Source organism: Mytilus trossulus, chromosome 2, assembly GCF_036588685.1.
Source record: "Mytilus trossulus isolate FHL-02 chromosome 2, PNRI_Mtr1.1.1.hap1, whole genome shotgun sequence".
Classification (NCBI taxonomy): Eukaryota; Metazoa; Mollusca; class Bivalvia; order Mytilida; family Mytilidae; genus Mytilus; species Mytilus trossulus.
In genome coordinates, this window is record NC_086374.1 from 44,357,349 (window position 1) to 44,384,184 (window position 26,836).

At 31.0% G+C, this 26,836-nt stretch overlaps 2 protein-coding genes across 3 annotated transcripts in view; both read left to right on the forward strand.

The window, feature by feature from the left end:
* Nucleotides 1-26,836, forward strand: part of LOC134705788 (uncharacterized) — a 474,551-nt gene that overhangs the window by 413,940 nt on the left and 33,775 nt on the right. The window lies entirely within an intron of this gene.
* On the forward strand, nt 15-20,898 carry LOC134705161 (vitelline membrane outer layer protein 1 homolog). 2 transcript variants are annotated; one of them, XM_063563914.1, is made up of 5 exons: nt 15-105; nt 14,993-15,258; nt 15,947-16,050; nt 17,326-17,517; nt 20,643-20,898. In XM_063563914.1, exons 2-5 carry the CDS (start codon nt 15,087-15,089, stop codon nt 20,886-20,888), a joined length of 714 nt encoding a protein of 237 aa, XP_063419984.1. In that variant the 5' UTR covers nt 15-105; nt 14,993-15,086; the 3' UTR covers nt 20,889-20,898. The 2 variants fall into 2 exon arrangements, with proteins under 2 accessions (XP_063419984.1, XP_063419983.1); XM_063563913.1 differs by lacking the exon at nt 15-105 and having other exon boundaries at nt 14,827-15,258.

Consider the following 26,836-nt stretch of genomic DNA (forward strand, 5'->3'; position numbering starts at 1 on the left):
ATGTTACGTATAGCTTTTATGAACGTAAAATAATGAGGCTTACGTCAGCCATCCAGATACAGCTTCTGACTGTGTTCCCATCATCAAGTGACTCAGGTCATGTTTGTAAGTATAGTATTTGTTTTTGTTGTTTGATTGATTTTGTAAAGTCCTAGGTAAAAACCGATTTGCATATGTCAAAAAACGAATAAAGATCTGTCTTGATTCAGAAGTTCTTGAATGATGTAGATAATTATAAAGAATCTCGATATGATGTCTTAAATGATTCGGACTGAACAATTAATCTGGTAAGGCTTAAAACCTTTCTACTAGTGTCTTCAGAATGTAATTTTAAAAAAATCGCATAAAGTCTCTGATTCCATAAAACAGCATATTCCTTGATTATATGAATTTATAAGAATAGTAATAATTTTGTTGTTGGTGTCCGTATTGAATCGTAGAGAAACTAAGTTATAATCAGGAATGAAATAGTGTAATAATGTTGAATACTCAACGCAGTATAACAAGCCCTAAAACAGTGCATGATTTTGTCTAGTCTCCAAAGTGATGGATCCAATTCTTCTGAAACCCAGAACATCAAGGTCTTTAGAAAGTAAGAACACAAAAAACCTTACAATTCTTTACGTTGATCGATAATTTCTTTAAGAAAGATTTTTAATAAAGCATAACTGGGTATGATTGAAAGAAAAAAATAAGAATTTTTTCTGCAATGGACGATCTTCATTTATGGACCCTTTGCAGCCAATTGGAACAAACAACACACCAGGAGAAAAAAGTTAATGTGATGGCCATGTTGAACGTGGTCTAATGGCCCACGGTTTTGCTGGAGCTATCAATTGATAGCATTTTAGATAGTTTGCGATATCGACGCTTTCATTGTCAATAAAGAATTAGTTTAAAAAGTCACTTGAAAACTTATTTCCAAGAAATAATTCGCCTCTTACATTTTTAGCAAGTAAGAAATAACTAGGAAGACGAAGTTGTGAGAAACATGGACTTGTATTATCCGTATCGATAACCAAAGGAATCTTGCGATATAACGGCGTAACCTCATTATACAATTCATAAACTTTTAATATCGGATTAATCATTATTAGATCAAGATCACTGCCTTTTAAATGCAGTCCTTCGCCTTTACTGCCACTTGTGAATTTTTTAACGTTGTTAAGTGTCATGTCATCAAAAGTGTATGCTCATCGTCTAACTCTTACTTCCTTCTCAGATCCAACCTTTCGACAAAGATACTTATTAAAATGAAGTGATAGCATTTTATCTGCGGACATTTTCACTAATACAAGTATTATTTTATCTGTAAATAAATCATACAAATACCCAGTGTAATATACCATACAAACGGCTGGCTTTGAATTTTATCCAAACTAATATGTTTCATCGTGGGGTAGAACATCCTTATTCTGAATAGATAATGCAATGAGTTATTCTCAGAGAAGGACGAATCTTATTGGCTTTGGTCCACCAGCAGTTTTACGTGGAGTGCAAATAATGAGTGTTCTGGGGATGAAATACACGTTTGACGTAATAAGTGAATTTTGCTCTCTCAACAATTTTAATTGAAGTGATTTTGTAAAATTCCTGTTTTTACCGTTTATATTCATAATTGAATATAAAATTTGATTAGGCTAGATGAATGATATATATTTGTAATAAAACTGGAAATCAACATCAAGTTTAAGAAAACTTCATTTATTTTTACCGCCTAATTTTATGATGTTAGCTCAATTATTTTTTAAATTTGATGTAACTATCTTTTTTCTTTTCTTTTTAGTTGATTTTTTCATATTCAACCTATTTATTATGATTTAAAGACATATTGTGCATTATAACTCACATTTAAAAATAAATGACAAACAATTGATAGTATGAGTAAACCTTTTCATGCTATGCAAACATGTAAACTTGTAAACTTACTCAATGCCTGCATGGACGAAGACAACTAACGTTAACCTAGTCCATGCTTGCATGGACTATCACACCAGACTTAGTCCATCCATTCATGGACGAAGGAAACTTATGTTAACTTCGTCCATGCTTCCATGGAATAACACAACAGACGTAATTCTTGCATGCATGAGCTAAACTAACTTTACATAGACATTGGAAATTAATCTTTTATTCAAGCAGACTTGTCACGTAGTCCATGCAATCATGGACTAAGTTAACGTTAGTTGCCTTCGTCCATGCATGCATGGAGTAAGCTTAGTTCCTAAGTTTTCATGTTTACATAAAATGAAAATGTTTAGTCATACTATCAAGTGTTTGCAAATTATATCTTAAGGTAAGTTATAATGCACAATATGTCTTTAATTCATAATAAATATTTGAATATGAAACAAAATCAACTAAGTAAAAAATTATAGTAACATCAAATTAAAAAATATTTGAACTAAAATCATGAAATTAAGCAGAAAGAAGTAATGCAGGTTTTCTAAACTTGATGTTGATTTCCAGTTTAATTTAGTACCTTGTTTCTATCAAAAAAGAATTTAATTGCGATTAAGAGGTTACCATATTAGATTTATTTCTTCCTTCCTATTGTTGAAGACTGTATGTACCCCTCTATTATGTTGTGGTTATTTATGTGATTGGCTTTCTGTTTTACTGATATATATATATATATATATATCCGATATTTACAAGAAAGTATATAAACTTATGTGATTTAAATGTGTACAACAAATTAGTATAACAAAAATATTACTGACCTAGCTACATTCCTTGGTCTAATGCCTATTTGGACGCAACGGAAATATCATATATAACAGATCTTTGTTTACGGCGATTTACTCCACCGCTTGAGAGGGAGTATTCGATCAGTTGAATCCCATTAGAAATCTTATATATTTTGATCAGATGATGTTATGTTGTCTTTCAGATTCGACAATTTCTAATGATAACTTATGTATTTAACTTGAAAAATGAGTGAGCATCACCATACTATCAAATACAATGATAAAGATAAACAATTATCTTTTAAGGGAGTCCAAAGTAAAAAAATCGATAATTTATTTAATAAAATTTAAAAACTTAGTTTTTTGTTTATCTAATTATATATTTTGTGTTCTGTGTGCTACTTGTAACTTAATTTAGACTGACAGTGTTCCTTTAAGTTGCACATCTAAAATTAAAATAATACTGAAACTTTTTGAAAGAGTGTTTCTCCTGTTGAGAACCAGATTAATAATTTTATTAAAATTAGATAATGTTTGTAAATTTACTTCATCAATTAAAGATTCAATTTAATTGTAATAACTCATTTGTTCTTTCTGGGCCCGGTTGTTCTTCTTATCGCTAAGTCTTGCGCGTTTGTCAAAATATGGTAACGTAACGTCGTTGAAATTAAACGTTAGGTTTAACCTGTTGTTACTCTACTGAAAATAGAGAGGATAAGCCGATAACAGTCAAATCTTTAAAATATTTGTTCAATATTACACAGAATGGCCTATGGCTTATATCTTACTGAAAGCATTGTTTAACACGTAAAAAAAATGAAAAAAACCATTTACAAATAACAACTTTTGTTAAGATTTTTTTTTTCAAGTGTGAATATTGTCTGGTGAATAATCATTGTTCTACATAAAAATTCCGAAATGTTGACCTATTATACATTAGCTAAACTTAAACTTAGACAAAGAAATTACAGTTGAAGGTAAACATCATGTATTGCTACATGTACATGAAGACACACAGTATAAGTATCACAATTAAATAATTATCATAGATCGAAAATAAACTGACAACACCATGGCTAAACTGAAAAATACAAACAAATAATAGTAACATAGAAAACTAAAGAATCTGTAACACGAATCCGACCAAAAACTGGGGTTGATCACAGGTACTCCAGAAGGGTAAGCAAATCCTGCTCCATATGTAGGACCCGTCTTGTTGATCATGTTATTACAAACCAGATAAATAGTATAATTCTGTAGGTCACATTCATGAAAAGGGAAAGGGATTGTAGTTGGATAAAATTGCTTTGAATTAAAGGGGCAAATTATTGGGTACCGTTCCTTCTGTTCTTTATATGTGAGCGCCTCTACACTCACATTTGTTCTCTCTTTTCTGCCATGTATGCCATTATTCTCTGTTTAGTAAATCCCAACCCACACTCTCTCTAGAATATCAGTAATCAAATTTTTAATGCAGACAACTTAAATGATTAATAATTTCCTGTAAAATAAAAAAAAAGAATTTCTTTTTAATTGGAAATTGCTCAGAAAATGATATTAATAGTCAGTTAATTTTGTACACACGACTTGCCTTAATACATTAGGTTTCTTGTGGTGTACATATGTTGGAATAAATAACACTGCAGAGGACTTGAAACTAAAACAGTCACTTAGAACTGATTTTTTGTATTAGTTGTTAGAGGCTTTGAACTAGCTCTCCGATCTGTACCAAGTGTATTGTTGTTGTTGGGATGTACAAGTACCCGTCCACGTCCATTTGTATTTTTATTCATCTGATGAGTGAGCTTTTTTCAACTGACTTTTATAGTTCGTTCTTTCGCAGAACTGTTATACCACTCTCCCAGGTTTAGGGGAGGCTTAGGATCCCGCTAACTTGCCTAATCCTGCCACATTCTGTATGAATACGTCTGTCTCAAGTCAGGAGCCTGTAATTCAGTGGTTGTCGTTTGTTTGTGTTACATATTTGATTTTCGTTATTTTTTTTACATAAATAAAGCTGTTAGTTTTGTCTTATTTGTCATTTCTGGGCCTTTTATAGCTGACTATGCGGAATGGGCTTTGTTCCTTGTTGAAGGCCGTACGGTGACCTATAGTTGTTAATTTCTGTGGCTTTTTGGTCTCTTGTGGAGAGTTGTCTCATTGGCAATTATACCACATCTTCTTTTTATATTCATTGGTTCTTTTCTTTCATTGATAAGCAACACTGAAAAAAGTAACAGTTTTTAAATTTATCTTATATTCTTCTGAACCATGAAATGGGATTCCCTGAATTACTGACAGTATTCTTTATTAGTTAACAATTACAGTGATTAACTTCCTCAGAATCATTTGTTTTTGTAAACATGTGTCAAACGTCACTATAATAAGGTTTAAACCACCGTTTTCTACATGAGAAAATTCCTGTACCAAATCAGGAATATGACAGTTGTGATCAATTCGTTTGATGTGTTTGAGCTTTTGATTTTGCCATTTGTATACGGTTTTTCCTTTTTGACTTTACCTCGGAGTTCATTTTTTTGTGATTTTACTTTTTTCCTGATCATATGAGTATATGCGTATGGTCAAAACACTCATATGATCCGGAACAGATACGTATCATTATTTCAGATTCTGTGTTTATGTTTTTAGTAGAATTTTTCTTGAATTATTTCTTGATTTTCGTTAATTTATTTCACCTTAAATACTTTGTGTCGGAAGATCGATACTTTTCCTGGAGTGACATACATACAGCCCTTTTTGATTGTGCGTAATCACTATTTCTAAATAGTATGTAGAGAAATGTCGGTTACTCAGTCCGAAATATTCTTCGAGCATTAGATCAGTGTTTTAAACTTGACGTTTATAATGATTGATGCAATTATGAAAGCCTAAAAATTAACTTTTAATATAGTTAATTAAATTTTGAGATTTTATTTTTATTTTGTCATAAATTTGATAATTTTTTCATGTAGGGACCTTTTATAGCTGATTATACAGTTTGACTTTTTAACCGTTAGTTGCATAAATGGTCTCTATTTAAAGGTTTACCACATCTCCATTTTTTTTAGTTGAACGGGCACAAGAAGCGGTGAGTTTGCAGATTCGCATGCACACAAACCTCCCATGTTGACATTCTTAACCGTTAATTTAAAAGTAAACCAAGAAATACAAAACTACACCCATGCTCCTGCTAGGATGACCTCTAACTGTGAAAAAAGAAATACAATACAATTGTTACATCGCTCTATTCCCACCGCGCGTTTCCATTATATGTAATATTGTTTATAGATTACATTTGCTGTACTAAATGTATTACACTAGATGACCATTTAGACAATCCATGTCTCTACAGTGATGCACAAGGCCAAATTATTTGGAAGTCAAAGTCACGCATCATCTTATTTTTATGAACGACATTGTCAAAGACTACTAAAAAATCAATATAAAAAGTTAAAAAGCTGATAAAATCTACAAAATAACACTTATGAAAAGTCAACAAAAGGCATGACAAAGAATCAGAGCTGTGCTAGAGGGAGATACGTTCCAGGTTCTTTAAGTCATGGAAGTATCAACATACATTTTATTTTGTATATTTTGACAATTTATGTTTCTTCAGTGATGATTGAAACAAAAATAATTGAAAATGAATATCTTACAGAAAAGTTGAAGGGCTTATGAAACCAAATAATATTATACACCCGTCCTATTAATTGGGTGTGAGGGTAATAGCAAGTGTGTTGTCCCTGAGGTACCAACTATTGCTCGAGGCAAAGCCGAGAGCAATAGTTGGTATGCGAAGGGACAAAAAACTTGCTATTACCCGCACAACCAGTCATTAGGTGTTTTATTATACTGAACAGAACAATCATTATAAGAGTTTGACGTTGCCAAGCAAAATAGTCAATGACATCATTATTGTCCAATGAGAAATAAGCCTGAAAAGGTACGTGAAAAGTGATTATGAAACTATTAACCGCGGTAATAGTCTTTGAAAATATCAACTGGCAAATAGTCTGTGGAATGAAATAGCACAACTATTTCATTATTTTTCATATATAGAAAAAACATACTAAGGTATAATAAATCACTATATAAAACGCTAACAAACGTAATGCAAATCTGTAGAATTTGAAAAGCATCACGCATCATCTTATTTTCATGAACGACATTCAATTTGTCAAAGACTACAGAAAAATATTATTTACTTTGCATTAACATTGTTATTAAAAAAAAGAATGTAAGGATACTTTGATATGAAGAATGTTTGAGTCTAACATTTCCACATTATATATTTTGAAAATTATGAAGCGATAACATAAAGACATCTTGAGATATTTTTCACGTTCTTTATCATTGGATAGGTATCTATAATGCATATCAAGATTAAGATACTGAAAGCCGTAAATAAATTATGCAGCTATATCGCAAGAAAATTAACCCCAAAAACTGAAATATTATAGGAATATTTGCATAAAAACGAAGCTACATTATTTAAAATTCACACATGAATGACAGGAAACAGAGCAGGTATCGAAAAGGAGGATCTATAAAATATCATATTCATATTACATCTATAAATTGACGTCAATCATTCATGTTTCTGCGCATAAGAATTTCTGTTGCGTTAAGGTCAAAGAGACCGCATCTTGAAATGAGGACAAAAGCTTAAAGATACATATAGTTGAGCAAACAATCTTATGTTAAGCTCTTTAAAAAAATCTCCTGTATATTTATTTAGTAAAATATTTGGATCTTAAGTAAAATTCACAGTATCACAACACATTTAGCGTACTTGAGAGTTTATAAACAATGTGTTTCATAAATTGTTTTTTACTGAAAATGTTACCAACTTCTAGATACATAAAAACAAGGAAAGTTTTATTTAGTTTTTTCCTCTCCAGAATCAGCATTCAAGCCACAACCCAGAAGTGTATTCATATCAGATACTTGACAAGAAAGATTTATATTGTCATTAATTTAGCGCACTGTCTGTATAAATCGTGGTAGAGTGTTAGAAAAGAGTACAAAAGACTTTATGAGCTTAAACCTTTTTTATGGTCTTTTAATGGCCTTGACTGCAACTTCCACAAAAGAAGTGAAAGCCGACATTTTACAAGTATTTACAGTTATATAAGGAGTGTATAAACTACTAAGTTCAAAAGTCCCGACAGAGCTTATAAATATAAACAAATTGATAAAAGGTATCATCTGATTTTAAGTAAGTAAGTCTTCAATGGCTAATTGATAAAAAAAAAAACGCGTTCGCGGTGTTGCTTCAAAAAATATTGTGCATTGCAGATCCCCCGATAGAATATCAGAAATATTGCACACTTATGATTTATCTTGGTCTGAAAGAAAACATTGATGGCATCAAGGATGTAAATGATATATTGATAGAAATGTTCCAGAAGGTACACACAAGCACTGAAAAGATCGAATAGTAGAAGAATTTAATGATAATGAAAGTAGAACATGATGTGTGATTGCTATAGTTGCTTTGGATATGGGTTTAGAAATACGGGGTAAAGATTTGGTTGTGCATATTTGATGATCTTAACCTGTGCTATCTTAATGGCAGTGCAAAGGACAGGCCATTGTACAAGAGATGGTCGACAAGGGTAAGGTCCCATCATTTACGACATGTTTACTGTGTCTCTGAAATGTTTTCAAAAGATGTTGCAAAAATCTTATAGAAAGAGATAACATATGCATACATCCGAACTTTTTACCTTGTTTATCCGACCAAAAAAACAGTTGAAGTTTGTCAGAAATTAATACATGTAGTAAATGTGATCATATAATAAACAATTACTTTGACCGTTACATAAAAAATTAAGACGTATATTAAAACAAACCTTCATGTATAATTCGTGAAAAACTGCCATGGAATTTTAAATTTGCTTGTGATAGAAAATACAAAGTTTGAAAATGTTTTTTATACTGAAGTTCTGATAAGTAGTTTTCAATCTTTTACCAATAATAATACCAGTGCATGCTATATTTATAATGAAAGTACGGAGAACAATTTAACGACTGAATAATATCTTTATCTTTGATGACTTTTGTGACCCTGACTTTTAATCTTTATTTTTTTCATTTGTAACACGTAATATATAAGAGGTGTATATTTTCTATGTAAGTGACATGAATTCTTTCATATTATAATTCCACCAATAGTATTGCAAATAACTGACATAATTATTTATTGATAAGAAATCATTATCACATTGGGAACACATATTTTGCTTAATTATTAAATTATTAATATGTTGTCTTCTAAATAAATCTTGTTTATTGAAAGATACATAAATGCTCTGTCTGGTAAATGATAAAGATGCAATAGATACAACACGAGCCTAATCATACAGGATAGTATTTTCTTTAGAAATGACAAAAATATTTAGATTTAAAAGTAGAAAATTGAAAGAGTTTCGACCTCTATAATTTTTGCAATGTTACTTTGACAAATTATTTTATATTCCTGATACATATACATTAATAAAGAACACATCAATCCTGAAAGCTACATGAAAGCAGTATTTTAACAAACATAATTATGTATAAAATTTACGTTAATTTTTTTTCACTTTAGGAAATTATAGGTTAAAGAAAAAACAGTCTCACATTACGGAACGATTCAGAAAAATTCTTTTACTATAAGTCTGGAACTGTTCTATTAACAATGTGATCAATACATGATAAACGATATTAATTGCAGCAAAACATTTCATATTTGCATTTGTTGTGCCTCATTGTTATTTTTATAAATTTTCCATAAGCTTCAATTTTTTTATACATTTGAATTTAAATGATTCAGATTTAAAAAGACATATATTTTTTAATAAGAGTTTAATGTGTTTTCAAGATGTGTCATTAAATAATATCTTCTTATTAGAGATATGTTCTGTTTAATGTTAAAAATCAATGTGCTTTAAAATGACAAATATCTTCCAAAGTGCTTATCTCTTACATGACCATTACTGAATCTAAAGTTCTTATCATGAAGATGCAGCATTCGTTACAACTCGGTCGATTCCATACCTTCGTAACGGATTCACCCGATGATTGCCGATTGGAAGATGCAGATGTTATTTGTTAATTCCTTATTCTGAAACGTATTGTTGACATGCATTCTATACCGATTTTGTTTATTTCAAAAACCAGAACGTAATTTGATGCATAAATTGTTTTTCAATTTGACCAAAGAAAGTTTATATCTTGAATAACAACCATGTTGTATTTCCACGACACTTAAAACGTCGCACATATGTTTTAGTTTTCATTCCGAAGGAACAATACCTTCATGTTTAAATTTTTAATGTAAATGTTTGTAAATGTTTACTGTCATAATTTAAAGTATATTGACTTGGAATATGAAACAGAAAGGTAGTAGATCTTGTTTTGAGACAGATCATGAAAACATATATATTTTTTTATAAAATATTTATGTGTATTCAAATCTTTTAAAATCATTGTGAATTCAAAATTAGAACAAATTAAAGATTATGGAAAACTCGTAAAAAATAACAATAAATATTTTGCAGCAATATACACATACACTGACGGACAATTAACTATTGTAACATAAATTGTTTTTTTTTCCTTTGATGTTTTTATGAACTAATTTGCTTAAAAAGTGTGGTGAGGGAAAACCATGGTATATTATATGCAAATTGATGTTGTACCATACTTTGCTAATTAAATATGCAACTCAACTAAAATCCAAAGGGAAAAAGGCGGAGCTTCAGCCATGGTATAACATATTCATTTTCATGTTGTTCCATGGCTGAAGCTCCAACTTTTTATTTTAAAATGTATCCGCCTCTTAAATATTTAGGAAACTGTTAAACGTACCAAAAGGTCAAGATCTTCATTTGTTTTCATTTTATAACAAAAAGCAATAAATTATGTGAACCCACATCTTAAGAAACCTTTTTCAAACTATAAAGTATTGTTACGAATTCCCCTAATTTTGGAAACAATTATTAAATGTTTCTTCTTTTAGTTGTGAAAAAAAAAATGAAATGTGAAACTATCATTTCCTTTGCGAAAATCCAATTATATATCGATTTAAGAAGGGGGTACCTATAGAAAAAGGAATAAATATATATAGGCTACAAATATCTGTGAAAAAAACATGATTTTTTTCTCGATCAATTAGGGGAACGTACACTATCTACGCTCCCTGGATCAGCAACTGTTTAAATACAGTGTTTTATCATTCAAATTGTGTTTGAATAAATAATCTAATTATCGAATTAATAAAATAACGGAAGAAAATCAGTTTGTAGGAAAACTAGAAATGTATAAATATGCATTTTTCAATGAGATAAAAATTCTGTAAAATATGATTAATTTGTATGATACCTTGAAAACAAACAAAAAAAATCAATTCTTACCGTCATTGGAATAATTATATAATCCTTGTCGCTGGAATCCTATATTTTTGTTTACCTCAGTGTGATGACATTATTCAATTACCTGCGCGAACATAGACGGCGCGCAAAACTAAATAAAAATCGGGAAAATCCGACATTTTCTTTCCTTTTTGCAAATTCAGGGGTTCTATTTCATGAAATACACAGAAGATTAAACACCAGGCGCAAAAGTGACTTGCGCGAGCTTCCATTTCATTGGATACAACTGCAACGTGATTAATTTCCAATAAAGGTTGAAGGTCTTGAAGCTGTCAATCATTTTATTTATATTACAAATTTTATATACCATGTGTCTTACTCATTAACATATTTAAACAAACTCATCCTTCGGATTCGTTTGTTTAAATATGTTAACTCGTAAAAACCATGGTATATATAGTACTTAAACGCAACACATATATTGTTTATTTATTTTTCATCAAATCATGTCTTATATTCATTTCATTTTTTTGAAGGATTTGCATGAATGTATCATAATTAATTTCAAATCAGAAGTGTTAGGATTATATGCCATATTATGATTGGCTAATACGAAGGTGTTAATTTACTCTATCACATGGCTGAGAGGGTAACAATTGTTTTGAATGTCACCCTATCGTCTACACCAAGCAAAAATCGATAATTTGAAGGACAATGAACTGAATTTACATCAAGTTTTAAAGAGTATGCTTAAGGAACCAGTCTTGTATTTCAACTCCAACTTCCGGTGCATGGAGGGGAAACAAAATAGTCCATGTTTTCTGATTTTTTCTCGGGGCTCAATTTTTTCTGTTTGATTAAAGGTGTATGTTGAATTGAAACATATATATATAGGTTTTAAAAAAATCTTACATCTGTTATCAATCCAGGAAAGTAATATGATATGTTTACTGGAAGTTGTGCGGTCTAGTAAAAACAATAGCAAACATAAAGTAGAAAAAAATATGTTATGACTTCAGGGTTACGAAACTTTTTATTCTTCGTGGCATGACCCACTTTTTTCCGATTTAATCACAATTTCACATCAGCTCATACATGACATGAATATGTACAAATGTAAATGTCGCTCTTTTTATTTTTTTTATTTTCAAAGATCAGCTGTCTTGCATGTAAGCATATGAAGCAGTCAATTACAAGACTGCAACATTAAGTTCTACGTAAGGGCTTAGATTTTATTGTTTGACTGTCAAAATAAAAAAAAAAACATCTTGATTCACTTCTTTTGATTTTACTAATACGCGTAACATTGTTATGTACGTGTATTAGAAAAAACTTTTAAATAGAATTCATCTGTAAAAGACAATACTGATAGGACATTCAGTATTATAAATTAAATAACACATTGCTGAGAGAGTGATAGAGAAGATTGGTACCCCTCGAAAAGGCATATTTGGCACAACCTTTTTCAACTTTTGATCTTCAGTGCTGTACAACTTTTTACTTTTTTCAGTTTCGATCTTTTATATCTGGGCGTCACTGGTGAGTCTTGTGTGGACGAGGCGCGTTTTTTGCGTATTGAATTTTAAACCTGATGCTTTTTGTTATCTATTAATCATGTGTTTCTTTGTCTAATATGTGCTCCTATTTATTTGTATTGTAGTCCTTTAATATTATGTTGTCATTTCAACGTTATATTTAACTTTGCCATTAAAGTGCGAGGTTTGGCATGCCACAAAACCAGGTTCAACCCACCATTTTTATTCCCCTTTAAAAATGTCCTGTACCAAGTCAGGAAGATGGCCATTGTTATATTATTGTTCGTTTCTGTATGTGTTGCATTTTAACGTTGTGTCGTTTGTTTTCTCTTATTTTTGAGATATTAAGATAAGACGTGGCACGGTACTTGTCTATCCCAAATTCATGTATTTGGTTTTGATGATATATTTGTTATTCTAGTGGTATTTTGTCTGATGCTTGGTCCGTTTCTGTGTGTGTTGCGTTTCGGTGTTGTGTCGTTGTTCTCCTCTTATATTTAATGCGTTTCCCTCGGTTTTAGTTTGTTACCCCGATTTTGTTTATTGTCCATGGATGTATGAGTTTTGAACAGCGGTATACTACTGTTGCCTTTATTTAAAATGTCTGATGCTCAAGTTTGAAATCGGAACAGTACATATGACGTTATACTGGAATGTGAAAAAGACTAGATTCGTCTTATTTTTGATTCAAAACAATAAAATTGTTAACCATATGAGAATCGGTTTAACAACTTGTGAGGGTTGCATATTGCTTGATACGTTATTAAATTCAAATAATAGTAATAGTAATACACTCGCCTTCGTTGAGTTTTTTTATTACTATTTAAACAAATAACGAGCGTTGATATAAAGCGATTGCCAATCTTCACTCGTTATGAAAACTAGAGTTATTTGAATATTAAATGTAATGTAATTTACAACCCGAAACTCAAAACAAGTAGGGCAGTGATCCTGTTGATGGAAAATAATTACAACTTTCGATTCCGTATATGTTATATTAAAAAGTAAATTCACATAAATACTGAAAATTAAAAACACAATTTCATTTTACGGAAATCTCGACCAGTATTTGATAATAAAAAAAATAAAAAAAAACAAACAAACAAACAAAAAGCAATTGCACAATGAATTCCAACCAACACCATTGCTAATAAAAAAATGTATTGAACTGCAAAAATAATATAATACGGAAAGTCCCTAATTAAATGGCAGATTAAACAGTAAAAGTAATATTCATAATGACAAATAAAATAATACTTTAATCACCTTTTATAATTACAAACAACTTCAATACCCAAAATGTATACTCCAAGGACTTCGTGTATTATTTGTGAAGTTGATGAGGAATATTTAAAAACTAGGTCATGGTACCTTCCGATGATTTTTTTTAGAAAAAGGACGAGATGTTCTTTGAAATACCACTGGGGCTCAGACACTGGTGACGTTTAACAAAGTCTGAGTAGGAAATGTAAGCTCTTGTATACCAAATAAACGTCGGAAATGTATATCCCATGAGCAGGTGAAGTTGATATATTGCTATAAACTAAGGTGCATGGGGGGAAATTGATAACTTATAAATCAAAATCGTCTTATTGTTAACGAAACGTTTGAAGTGTAACATTTGTTTGTCAATAGAAAATCATTAAATCATTTCATTATAGATATATTTAATTATGTTATTTTTTTTGCTGATAACAAACTGCATTATCTTTGCATATAATTAATGGCTACAACAGATCTAATCACAGATGGAAATGATAAGTTTGGCATCCCATGTAATGAGACTGCTTGAGTATTCTTTTTTTATTTTACAGCTGCCAATCGGTATATTGAGAAAAAAACAATAGACAAAGGACAGTGCACGATGTTCATGTATTGCAATCGGAACGTGAAAGTTCCTGCATCAAAATTTTTGAAATTAATGAAAAAGTATTTGAAACACAGTAGATAAGTCTGTCAAAATGGTTCAACAATATTATCATAATTAGTATTCACTTAAAACAGATGGCTTATCAGCAGTTCAATGACATTTAAAATGTCGAAAACACAGATATCTGCGTCGTATGAATGGTATTATTTTTATTTTGTTCAAGAACACTTTATAGAACGTAGAATCTGTCAATAATAATAATACCGCTGACTTCCTCCTAGTATCAATAACATTTGTGTTCGCCGACCTTGACACGACAGTCAAAATCTACTCGTTAAAGGCGCGAAAACTAATCTTATTAAAGACATATTTTAGTGAACTTCACGTGTATGTTAAGAAATTTTAGATTTCAAATGTAAACCAATATAAATGCAATTGAATTATCCTCTTAAAAATATTTAAATATTAATTTTCATTCTTTGCAAAAATGAAAATATATACAATCGTTTTAATATTAAAATTATTTTTTCAAAACATAAGTTTAACTGTTGGGAAACATCAGACAAAAGAGGAACACTTTATAATAGAAAGAAATAGGAAAATACGGTTGGTGAATCAAACGTTAGTAGGTAGAATGACAGAAAGCCAGTGTGCAAACGTCTGCTTGCAAAACAGTGACAACTGCTGTGAGATAACTTATGCTACCTCGACTCGAGAATGTAAACTCGCACAGTCTGGTTGTTGCCATACGGTTTTTGATGACGAGTCTGGTTCAAACATCCTACACAGCAGTCGTAAATATGGCGGTAAGTCAAACTATTGCTTTTGGTTTTTTCTTTTCTTTAAATCGCGAAACTGGTTATGATACAAGAAGTTCAGAATATTCAGATTTATTTTCTCTGTATTATAAATTCTGTTAATAAAATATATTTTTTTATTTTTATTTTTTTATTCATATTTTCCGATGTATCCACTACACCCGATACATCCGCGTCATCTAGCAGCTGGACGATAAATCTCTTGACATGCTACCACAGTTAGTCTGATTTCGTTATGGTTTCTTGACAAAACATGAGGATAACGGTTGTTAATCTCTCTAAATGAATGTATCATCATTAATTTTAAATCAGAAGTGTTAGGAACTTCAGTGCGCTGAATAGTATATGTCCATGTCTAATCTAAAAATAGCGTCACTGTATAGTTCTTCTAGAACTTAGAAACCTGAAAGTTTTCATTAAAAATGTCATCGACAAAAATCAAATGTCAAACTATCAATAAAGTTGGATTAAAAAATAATTGGACATACATATTAGTTTTGACTAATCGTTTAGCATTTGTAAATTAAAAGTTCTGCAATACATTATATCTTAATGAAAAACGCTTAATTTTCTTACGGAGCACACTAATAAAGTGTATGTCATAATTTTGTAACAATTTTTATCACATTATTATTAATATTTAATAAAATAAGAAGTTAACATTATGCCTATTTAGATTATACTAAGGTATTGTTTGTTTCGAATGGTGGAGTTTTGGGTGATTGGGCAGATGAAGAAATTTGTACTAAAGGTCATTACGCTATTGGTTACAAAATGAAGGTATGCTTTAGTATATGCACGTTACCCTTTAATTTCAAAGTGTAGATTCTTTGAATGAAGCTAACTTACCCGATAAACAAGGATGATGTATCAGTTTTGAGTATATAATAATTCTATGAAGTCATTCATTTCAAATGTTGTCTTTCATTTTCATCCCGGCTGTTAATTTGAAATATAAGGTATAATATGTGTTCTCAAATTCATGTATTTTTTTTTATATATATATTTCGATATAAGTTGACTGTCCGCGTCGCCTGGGTAACGCTTTTGTTAATCGGCAAGTCTTTGAAAATGCATGTACCAAGTCAGAAATATGACAGTTGTAATCCATTATTTTGATGTGTTTATGCTTTTTTGATTTTTTCATTTGATAAGAGACTTTCCTATTGAATTTTTCTAGGAGTTCGGTATTTGTGGTATTTAAATTTTTCCACAGAATTTGTGAACGCAATACATTTGGAATCAATAAATAAATTGCGGTAAATAGTTTTTTGCACTGGTGATCAAATTTGCCGTGGTATCCTCTATACCCGATACATCCACGTCATCCATCAGCTGGGCGATAAATCTCTTGACATGCTACCACAGTTAGTCTGATTTGTTTAGGTTTCTTGACAAAAACATGAGGATTACGGCTGTTAATCTCTCTAAATGAATGTATCGTCATTAATTTCAAATCAGATGTGTTAGGAACGTCAATTCGCTGAAAATTATATATCCATGTCTAATCTAAAATAAGCGTTACTGTATAGTTCTTCTAGAAACCTGAAAGTTTTCATTTAGTATGTCATCGACAAAAATCAGGAACTGGTATTATCAGACAACTCGAAAAAGACCATAGAAACGTTAATAAGGGCTCCTTTTGCGTTTACTATTTGTATTATTATACCTCACATGTACTGATCATTACCAGTTTTTGGTCAATTCAGAGAGATTTGGGGTTCTCAATAGTGAATTACATGTTTTTTTCATTTTTAGCCATGGCGTTTTCAGTTTATTTTTTATTTATGAGTTTGATTGTCCCTCTGTTATCTTTCGTCCCTTTTTTTCACGAATGTACCTACAATTACATATACATTATTCTTGTTTATAATTTAAGAATTCAAATTCAAGAGAACAAACGTATGATTTGATAGAAGATATGCACGAATGTATTGCTCATAACAGCTGGTAACACGTGTTCGAATTGTACAAACGTATTTTTTTCTTACGTTCATTCAGCATAATATACACGCATACATAACATTAACTGCTCATTTTTTCTTTTACATACAGATTGAAAACCCATATGAAGATGATAATACAGATCTCAATGCTATTGAAATTATCTGTGGAAGTAGAGGGGGTGTTCAATGTGGTGAGACAGCAAGTTCTGGTCAGCAGAAATGGGGAGATTGGACTGGCGACGCACTTTGTCCAGAAAACACCTTTCTGACCTCTTTCTCTCTACAAGTTCAGAAATTCAATGTAAGCCAACTCGATTTTGAATTGCAATCGATGTTGTTCGTCAGCTTAAAGCTGACCGATTTCGTCTCAAATATCGTCATGAATAATTTACAAAACCTAAAACTATCTGAGGTCTAAATGAATTTATCGTAACGCAATTACACTCACACAAGATTGCTTCAGTTTTATATCCAAATGGAAGTAAAATTCCGTAGCAAAAACGTTTGCAACGGCCTCCATTGAGATAAAGATATCTAAAAAAACCCATCAAGTATGCAATGTACCTAAATTTGAAATTCGAAGCTTGGCGATGAGTTCTCATTTATTTGATTTTATTGTGTTCCTGGATTCTTTGATAAAATATCATTTCTGTGTTCCGATTTTCAGAAATGAAACAATATGACAATTTCGACATGACAAATTTTGATTATCAAGAGCAATCACAATTTTAGTGATCAATTAAATTATCTTCTGATCTTCATTTTTGTATTGGAATCGACTGACAATTTAATGGATGCATAGGAGAGATGTTGACTTACCAAATATCCATGCTATTTTTTGTATACTTCATTTTTTGAATGTAACCAACTATTTTCTTTTTACCGTGGCCAGTAGGTTATCTTTATAATTATTTTTTTTTTACCATGGCCAGTAGGTTATCTTAATAATTAATTTTCAATTACCCGTTCGGTAGGCCTGTGTGAAGTCTTTAAAGTGCAATGATATTAAAACAGCAACAAGACCAAATAAAAAGTGACGTGCAAGTTTGTACATATACCAATAGGACAAGTCATCCAAAGCAATACTGTTTATTGTGTCATTGCATTGAGTAGAAAATTGGGATTTTGTGGCAAAGAAAAAAACATTATTGCAGAAAATCTACAGACTATATATTACAGATTTTGTTTTATCAAAACTTTTACATAAATCGCTCACTTGTTTGTCCGTGATGTGCTAGCATTTTTTTCTTATTATTGCAAAACGTCATTAATAACCTTTACAATCAAAAACACATCATGAGGAGTCCCTAAAGACGAGTGTAACTTTGAAGTAGAACTTGAATAGGTCAATATTTGTACTTCTTTTTACAAATATCTTTATTTTAAAAACTTGATTTGGGAAAATTATTGCTAGCATTGCATGCCCCAGTTCTCTATTCATTTAGCATCGAGTTGTCAAATATAAGAGTACAAAGGGAAACGCTGTGGATTTTTAAAAACATTTTCGAATGTTAAGCATTGAACAACAGTAGAGTACATACTCCTTCAATCCAGGGTTTCCCCTGGGTCAATTTTTTGTTCGCCACCTCTTTCGCCAAAACAATATATTTTTCGCCACTTTTTTTTTTTTTCACCAAGTAACAAAAATATATTTTTTGGTTTAAAAACTACCTTTTTTCTACCCCTCCCCCATCCCCCTAAAATAAGATGATGTTGCCCCATTGTGTATATGATTATTCTCTCAAACTTATTTTAGAGTCTACATTTTAATGAATAAACACTAAACATTTACTTTAAAACAACAGAATTCTTTTTTAACTTAAAAAGGAAAAATATTCATTGTATATTTTAAACAACTTTTCTAAATGAGGGGGCCACTATACTTTTATAAAAAAGAAGATATAAGTCCTGAAAAATAACAAAATTAGTGGACATGTATTTATCATATAGGCTAATACTCACTAGTATGGTTCGTAGGGAAAGTTTCTTTAAAAGAAAAATACTGATGTGCCTTTTTGTACTAAGAAGTGTGTTTTTTTACAATAAAACAAAAGCTTTTACCCCATGAAATTGATCCCTCATTTCATATGTAGTCATTACATTGACGCATTACTTTCATTCGAGGGGTTGTCCAACCTTTTTGATATATTTCTTCATAATGACAGTTTTCTTTTCTTGACCATCGTAAATGAAAAAGTTCACTAGAGACGTAAAGCTATGCTTGAAACACGTGTCACTCAAACGACTTTAAATTAGTCTCCCTAATCAATTACCTATATTAAAGTCAAAGGATAATTAGAGTTTTAAATTAGAGATTTTTCTTGGTTTTGAACATTTTTCGTCACAACAACAGCTTTTTTTTCCTAAACTATCCCTTAAAGGAGAGGAGACGTCAAAAGTTTGTTTCAAACACGTGCGTCCATATTATTTTGTCAAACAATTCAATCAACACGTTTATCAATAAGTCCTTTGTTGTCGATAGCTATACAATGCAATCAGCTGATTATTGATTTTCTGTCCAAATCTTTATTAGGTCAAGGTGAATTCCGAGTATTGTCTGATCGGGTAAAGTTCGAGAAAATCGAAAAAAGTAAATAAACGAGATGTAGGAAAATAAATCGTCATATATATTTCTTTCGTGAAATTCTTTCGCAAATGACGAATTTTTATCGCCACAATTATTATTTGCCGCCAGCAGAAACCCTGCTTCAATCATTCTGGTTGGTTGATAGATCGAAATAAAATAGAAAATTAAACAGAGTAAATCATCCAACAATGTTTCTCAGTAATTTTACAAGTGAATCTCAGAAATAAAAGTAAAACAGGTCGTTGGTGCCTGTTAAAACGTTTAAGGTTCATCTAAAAGAATTGAAAAATATGGCCTTTTTACATCACAAAATCTACTATGAGTACAGACAAACTGATGGACCTAGGAGAGTTTTAAGACATGGCAAGACCTAGATAAATAAACGTCATATGTTACCGAAAAATGTATTTAGTTGTGCATGTTTTTTAAGTCTGCAGAAGATTGCAAAATAAACATACACACTAGTGTCATTTGATACAGTCCACTCAGTAAGACAGTTAAACTGTTTAAATCACCCTTTTTCAGAATAACAAAATCTATTTTTTAATATTCTGAAACTTAAAATATATTTAAATTTAATTTTTCTAGGTTCAGCCATGCTCTTAAACTTGTGATGAACAGGTTTGTCTGAACTCAGAGTAAAATTGTTTTTTTGTGTTTCGTTTTTCGTTTTGATATAACTTACACCACTGGTTTGTGTGGATGCATTTACATTCGTCATTTTAGGACCCGTTATAGCTTACTGTTCGGTGTGAGCCAAAACTTCGTGTTGAAGACCATACTTTGACCTATAATTACTATTATGAAATCACAACAGTTTCTTTTCTTTTGTTTGATAGGTCGAAAGTACAGAAAATGTAGGTGCCAGCTATGTCAAATTCAAATGCAGAAATTTCAAAGATAGCGTGCGTGAATTCAACTTGAGCTATCTTCCTGGGTATGGAGCATTTGGTTCTTATGGCGAGTGGAGTGACGCCTGTCCAGTTAACAGTGCAATATGTGGTATACAAACCAATATCCAACCACACATAAAAGAAGGAGATGATACCGCACTTAATGATGTTAAATTCTTTTGTTGTGAATAAAGCGCTACCGTCAATAATTTAACATTTTTTATCTTTTTGGACTTTTCGGACTTTCGTAAAAATGAAAAATTCAAAGTGTTTGAATATATTTTCTATATTTTTAAAATGATTATTGTCTTCTTAAGATTGCTGCTGTTAGTTGTTCAAAATACTAGATACAATAAATCAAAGAAATTTAAAAACATACGTATTTTTACTTGGCGGCACTTTATCTATATTCAACCTCACGATACTATTGTATATAGTGATTTTCGTGTATCCGGTTCTGCAGATTGTACTATGTTACTACTAGTTTATAGCAGTAGTATCTTCAATGGCTGCATTGTATATCAGAGTTGGATTAAGGGATAGGAAGGGAGACTGGACAGCTCCTGTTGAACCAACGTATATGCATAGTCTTTTAACATGTTGCCTAGTTTTAATCAACGGGTCCTCTTTTTTTTTTTTGAAATTCGGGATTCGTTTCTGTAAGTAGTCTAAATACTGTATCTCGAGTCTGATCAACACCGATATTTAGAGTAAGAACTTCGCAAGTGACTAATGCAATCAAAAGCTATCCAGTTAACAGTGCAATATGCGGTATAAAAACCAAAATCCATCCAGTCCCAGGAGAAGACGACGATACCGCACTTAATGATGCTAACTTTCTTTGTTGTGAATAAATTATAACTTCTTTATTATTTTTATTGTATATGATGTTAGCGATTTCGCCCTGATCTATTCGCCCTATCGAACATATGGTACTTATGATGAATGGAGCGACGCCTGTTCAGTTAACAGTGCCATATGTGTTTTTAAAACCAAAATCCATTCATACCAAAGAGGATGGAGACGATCCAGTACTTAATAATGTTGAATTCTTCTGTTGTGTATTGAGTGATTAAGTCAATATAACGAAGTACTTAAGGTGGTATGGGAGTCTAAAATAAAAATGATAGAATTTGTTCATATTTTGTCAAAATGTAGTATCTATTGATACATGATAAAAAATATTATAAAAATGATAGGTAACCGTGCATTTTCTCAAGCTACAGGTTGTGACAAAATGACAAATTTTGTATGTATTATACAGGAAAAAACACAATTTTGTGAATAAAAACTAAACAAAATGATAGAATTGTAAAATAAATTAGGAAAAGATTGCTTTCAGACAATGCTTTGAGAATATCAAAAGAAAAGATAGGGTCACCGTACGTTTTTTCCATCTAAAAGACAAAATAGGAAAATTTCATGTAGAGACCTTCAGAAAATGCACTGTTATAGAGTTATCTCCCCTTAAAATGCCAATTTGAAAAATATTCAAAAACAACCAAAATTAATCTACACTTGTTAAAAAATATCAATATTTCTAAGTTATATTCTTATAAAGTGGTTCTTTTAGATGAAAATTCACATTAAATTCTGCATTCCTGCATCAAATTTTGCTAACTTGATAGAAAATATTGACCATAGATTCTCTGTTTTTTACAATCCAAGATGGCGGTATGGGAGTCTAAAATAAAAATGATAGAATTTGTTCATACTTTGCCAAAATGTAGTATCTATTGATACATGTTAAAAAATATTATAAAAATGATAGATCACCTTGCATTTTTTCAAGCTACGGGTCGTGACAAAATGACACATTTTGTATGGATTATACAGGAAAAAACACCATTTTGTGAATAGAAACTAAACGAAATGATAGACTTGTAAAATAAATTAGGAAAATATAGCTTTCAAACAATGCTTTGATAATATCAAAAGAAAAGATAGGGTCACCGTACGTTTTTTCCGGCTAAAATACAAAGTAGGAAAATTCCATGAACAATCCAACAGAAAATGCACTGTTTTAGAGTTACCTCCCCTTAAAATGACAATTTCAAAATATTTAAAAACAACCAAAAACAATCTACACTTGTACATATATTTATATTTATAAGTTATATTCTTATAAATTGGATCTTTGAAATGTAAAAACACATGAAATATCTGCATTCTTGCATCAAATTTTGCTAATTTGATAGAAAATATGGACCTTAGATTCTCTGTTTTTTACAATCCAAGATGGCGAAAGACACCCATACCACCTTAAAGAGGCTCGCGGGTATAAGAAAAAAAAATAAACATTTATTTTTCATTTCAAATTTCATTAATTACCTTTAGTAGTTGTTACTTTATTATATGGTACAAAAATTATTCCAAAGAATCAATTCGTGTTGGCCATTATTGATTTAAAATGTGGATATAATTGAAAAAGCTCCAAATTATCTCCCTTTTGTGCAAAAATGCCATTTTTTGGCATTAAAATTGAAATGTCTTTTTTAACTCATCGATGACCTATATCTTTTATTGTTTTTTTCGAAAAACCTGTCCATAAACAAACCAAATAATTGTAAAATTTTAACGATTTCTGTAATTTAATTCTTTTTTTAATTCCATATTACCTCTTTTTCTCCTATCAGTTTAACAGAAAATAAGTACTTTTACAAAAATGTATGCTTCTTTCGATGGCAAGTTGTGAGCGTAAATGGACGGTGACCCCATTTTTTTATTTCATTTTTATATTACGTATAAGATAAAGTTCATTTATAGAAAAATATAGCGAAATCCTATCTTAAATATAAAAAAAAGGATTGAGACCCGCGAGCCCCTTTAATAATGTTAAAAAATTCTTCTGTTGTGAATAGAGTAATAAAGTAAATATAACAAAGAACTTAATAATGTTGAATTCTTCTGTTGTGTAATAAAATGATTAAGTAAATTAACAAAGTACTTAAAAGGGAAGAATTGGTAAAATTCAAAAAACTAAAAAATAACTGTTATAAATTGTACAACTTTGAACAGAATAGCAATCTTTACACATGATGAATTGCATTTTTGTTTATGTAGCACAATGCATTTTGTATTCTAAAAAAGTTACTGTTTTAGTGTTCTTCTGAATGTTAACAGAAATTCAATAATAATATAAATTTGACTCTGCCTTTTGCAAAATCACGAGCAGTACCGAATATTGTTTTGCGGTAAACAGTATTTCATCATCTTTAGACATTTACCTCAAATATGTAGAGAGCGTTCATCTCAATACCAGAATCTATGACAAACGAGATAATTTCAATTTTTAAATTATATACTTTTCTCACCATAGCAGCAATATTCCAACTGTTACCGTGTATGGAATATATACTTCTTATTTATACTATATGCTAGAGCTTGTAGCTGATACTTTATAAAATGTCAACGGTAGCGAACAAAACCATGAGTGAAGGTTTTGTTAAGGAAGGTCTCGTCTTTTCCCCCAAATATTTTATCGGAAAGATCAAATAGGCAAATATTGAGGCACAAATAATACATGACGGTCTCGATTTTAAAATTCTATGTTCTGAAATGTTTTATTTTACTTAATTTAACCTGTTACTTGTATTCGTGTTATTATGTTCTTTTTGGATTATGACTTATGGTGTTACACGGTATTTATGCTTACCGCAATCTGATTATTATTTGATTTTTAACTTTAGCGCAGGTGTGTGCTGAGATGCGATTCAGGTTTGTACTTACAAATTTGGAGCAGGATCTGGTTAACTATCCGGAACACCTTATATCAGCCTCGGTATTAGGATGGCTTGTATTACTTATTCTTTATGTTGGGTTTAGTGTAATGTTGTTTGTCGTTTGTTTGATGCAGTCATTTTCTGACAACGAATTTCATGTGTATATTCGACTTTTGAATTTGAATGTCAATTAGGAATCCTAGGTCTCTCTGGTGTTGTGACAGTCAAGTTCAATGTTCAAAGGCACTACGAAAATAACACTTCGATTTTTTGGAAAATATTGCTAACCTTTTAAAAGAGGGACGAAAGATACCAGAGGGACAGTCAAAATCATAGATCGAACCTGAACTGACGACACCATGGCTAAAAATGAAAAGACAAACAAATAAATAATAGTAAAAAATACACAAAAAATAAAACTAAAGACTAAGCAACACGAACCCCACCAAAAATTTGGGGGGAGGGGGTCTCAGGTGCTCCGGATGGGTAAGCAGATCCTGCTTCACATGTGACATACGTCGTGTTGCTTATGTCATTACAAATTCGGTAAAAAGTCGTATTTCACATTCGTGGAAAGGGAAGGTTTTGTATTTTAAGTCAGCTCAAAATCGATGTTTTGTACGGAAATCCAAAAATATCAATTGAATAAAACCATTTCTAAAGAATTTGATATATATGATATAGTACTAAATTATAAATGCAAGTTTATAAATTTTGTGAATTTTAAGTATTATTAAGTATTAAAATCAACTCATCTGATAAGAAGAAGTTTAGGTTAATGGAGAGGACCTTCGGAACAGCTCAATAGAGTTATATAAGAGTGATTGGTTCTAAAATAAGGTTTAAAAAAGTATAACAAAATACTGAATTGAAAAAAATAAAGAATTATACCTTGTTTTAAAGCTAGCTCAATATTCCAATTGTATGAGTTGTCTATACCATCATTATAATAACAAATTAGGGAACCATCAACAAAAGTTTAATGTGATCAATTGTACATTCATAATTGTGTAAAAATCATACATTACAGACATACAACACAACCATCTAAAACATAGATGTTATTCTAAAATGGACGTCAAAAAGGTGTTATAATAGAAATTAGTGATCAATGATGCTAATGCCAAAAGGAGTATGTTCGATAAGGTCCTAAAATGGCTCCCTTTTTTTGCGTAAATTTCCAACTCGGATTTATCGACCAATATCACGAGAAATTATAGCTAATACATTGACTTACTAGGATATAAACCATTTTGTTGAAAATTTTACGTTTCTGCGTTTCATTATGACGTCACAAGTTGTTCTCATGTTGATTTTTCACGAAAAAATCAATGAAAATGGGTAAATTTCCAAAGATTTTTGGACAGGAAACATAGAGCGCATACGTCGACAACAAAGATCTTTTAAAATAATGTTTGTGAAGACATTTCACATGTCTTATTTGAATTTTAAACTTGTCGACGCCTGCGCTCTATGTTTCCTGGTCCTTTATTTGGTTGAAATCTGGCTGGTTTTGTCAAATTTCACCAAAATCCCTTAAATTGACCTTTTATGGATGTAAAAATCAACGTGTAGGAATTAAACTTTGACAAAAACTGTTCTGTTCAACTTTCTAACATGTCTTTAAGACAACTTAAAGCATGTATTGTCATGCAACTATGAACTTTAAATTTGGGGCCAACTATGGCCCTTACCGAACTTACTCCTTTGGAACGCCAAACGCGAAATTCGTCTCCAAAAGAATAATTTCTGATTAAAATAACTCAATGACGGCACTAACAAAAAAAAAACCACCAAACAAACAAACAGTGCGTTTCATTGTTAGTGTATACATGTACCGATTGTGCAAAAGACAGTGTAGAAATGATAAAATAAGTGTATTTCTGTAAACATAAAAAAACAAACATAAACTTTGAAGAATACAAAATGCATTGTGCTACGTAAAACAAAAATGTAAGTCATCATGTGTAAAGATTGGTTCAACAAGTTATCTTTTAATTTCAGATTTTGTTTTGTATGGCCCCGCAACGAAGTTTTACCCTTGTCAGAAATTCCGTCTTTCCGTCTTACAGTAGTTCCGTCGTTCCGTCATTCCGTCATTCCGCAAAAAACCATTATACGGAGTTTTTTTTCTAAAGGCCTTCAGATATTGGGCTAATTTTTGGTATGTGAGTTAACCATGATGAGTTACAGATCAAGTTTAAGTTACGTTCCGCACCCCTAATTTTTGTCGAAATAACGGGCTTTGGACTTTGAGAAATTGTTGAAAATCACCGTAATACGGACTCTTTTCTAAACGCTTCCAGATATTGGGCTGATTTTTGGTATGTGAGTTAACTATGCTGAGTTGAAGATCAAGTTTAAGTTTCGTTCTGCTCCACTATTTTTTGACGAAATTAAGGGCTTTGGACTTTGAGA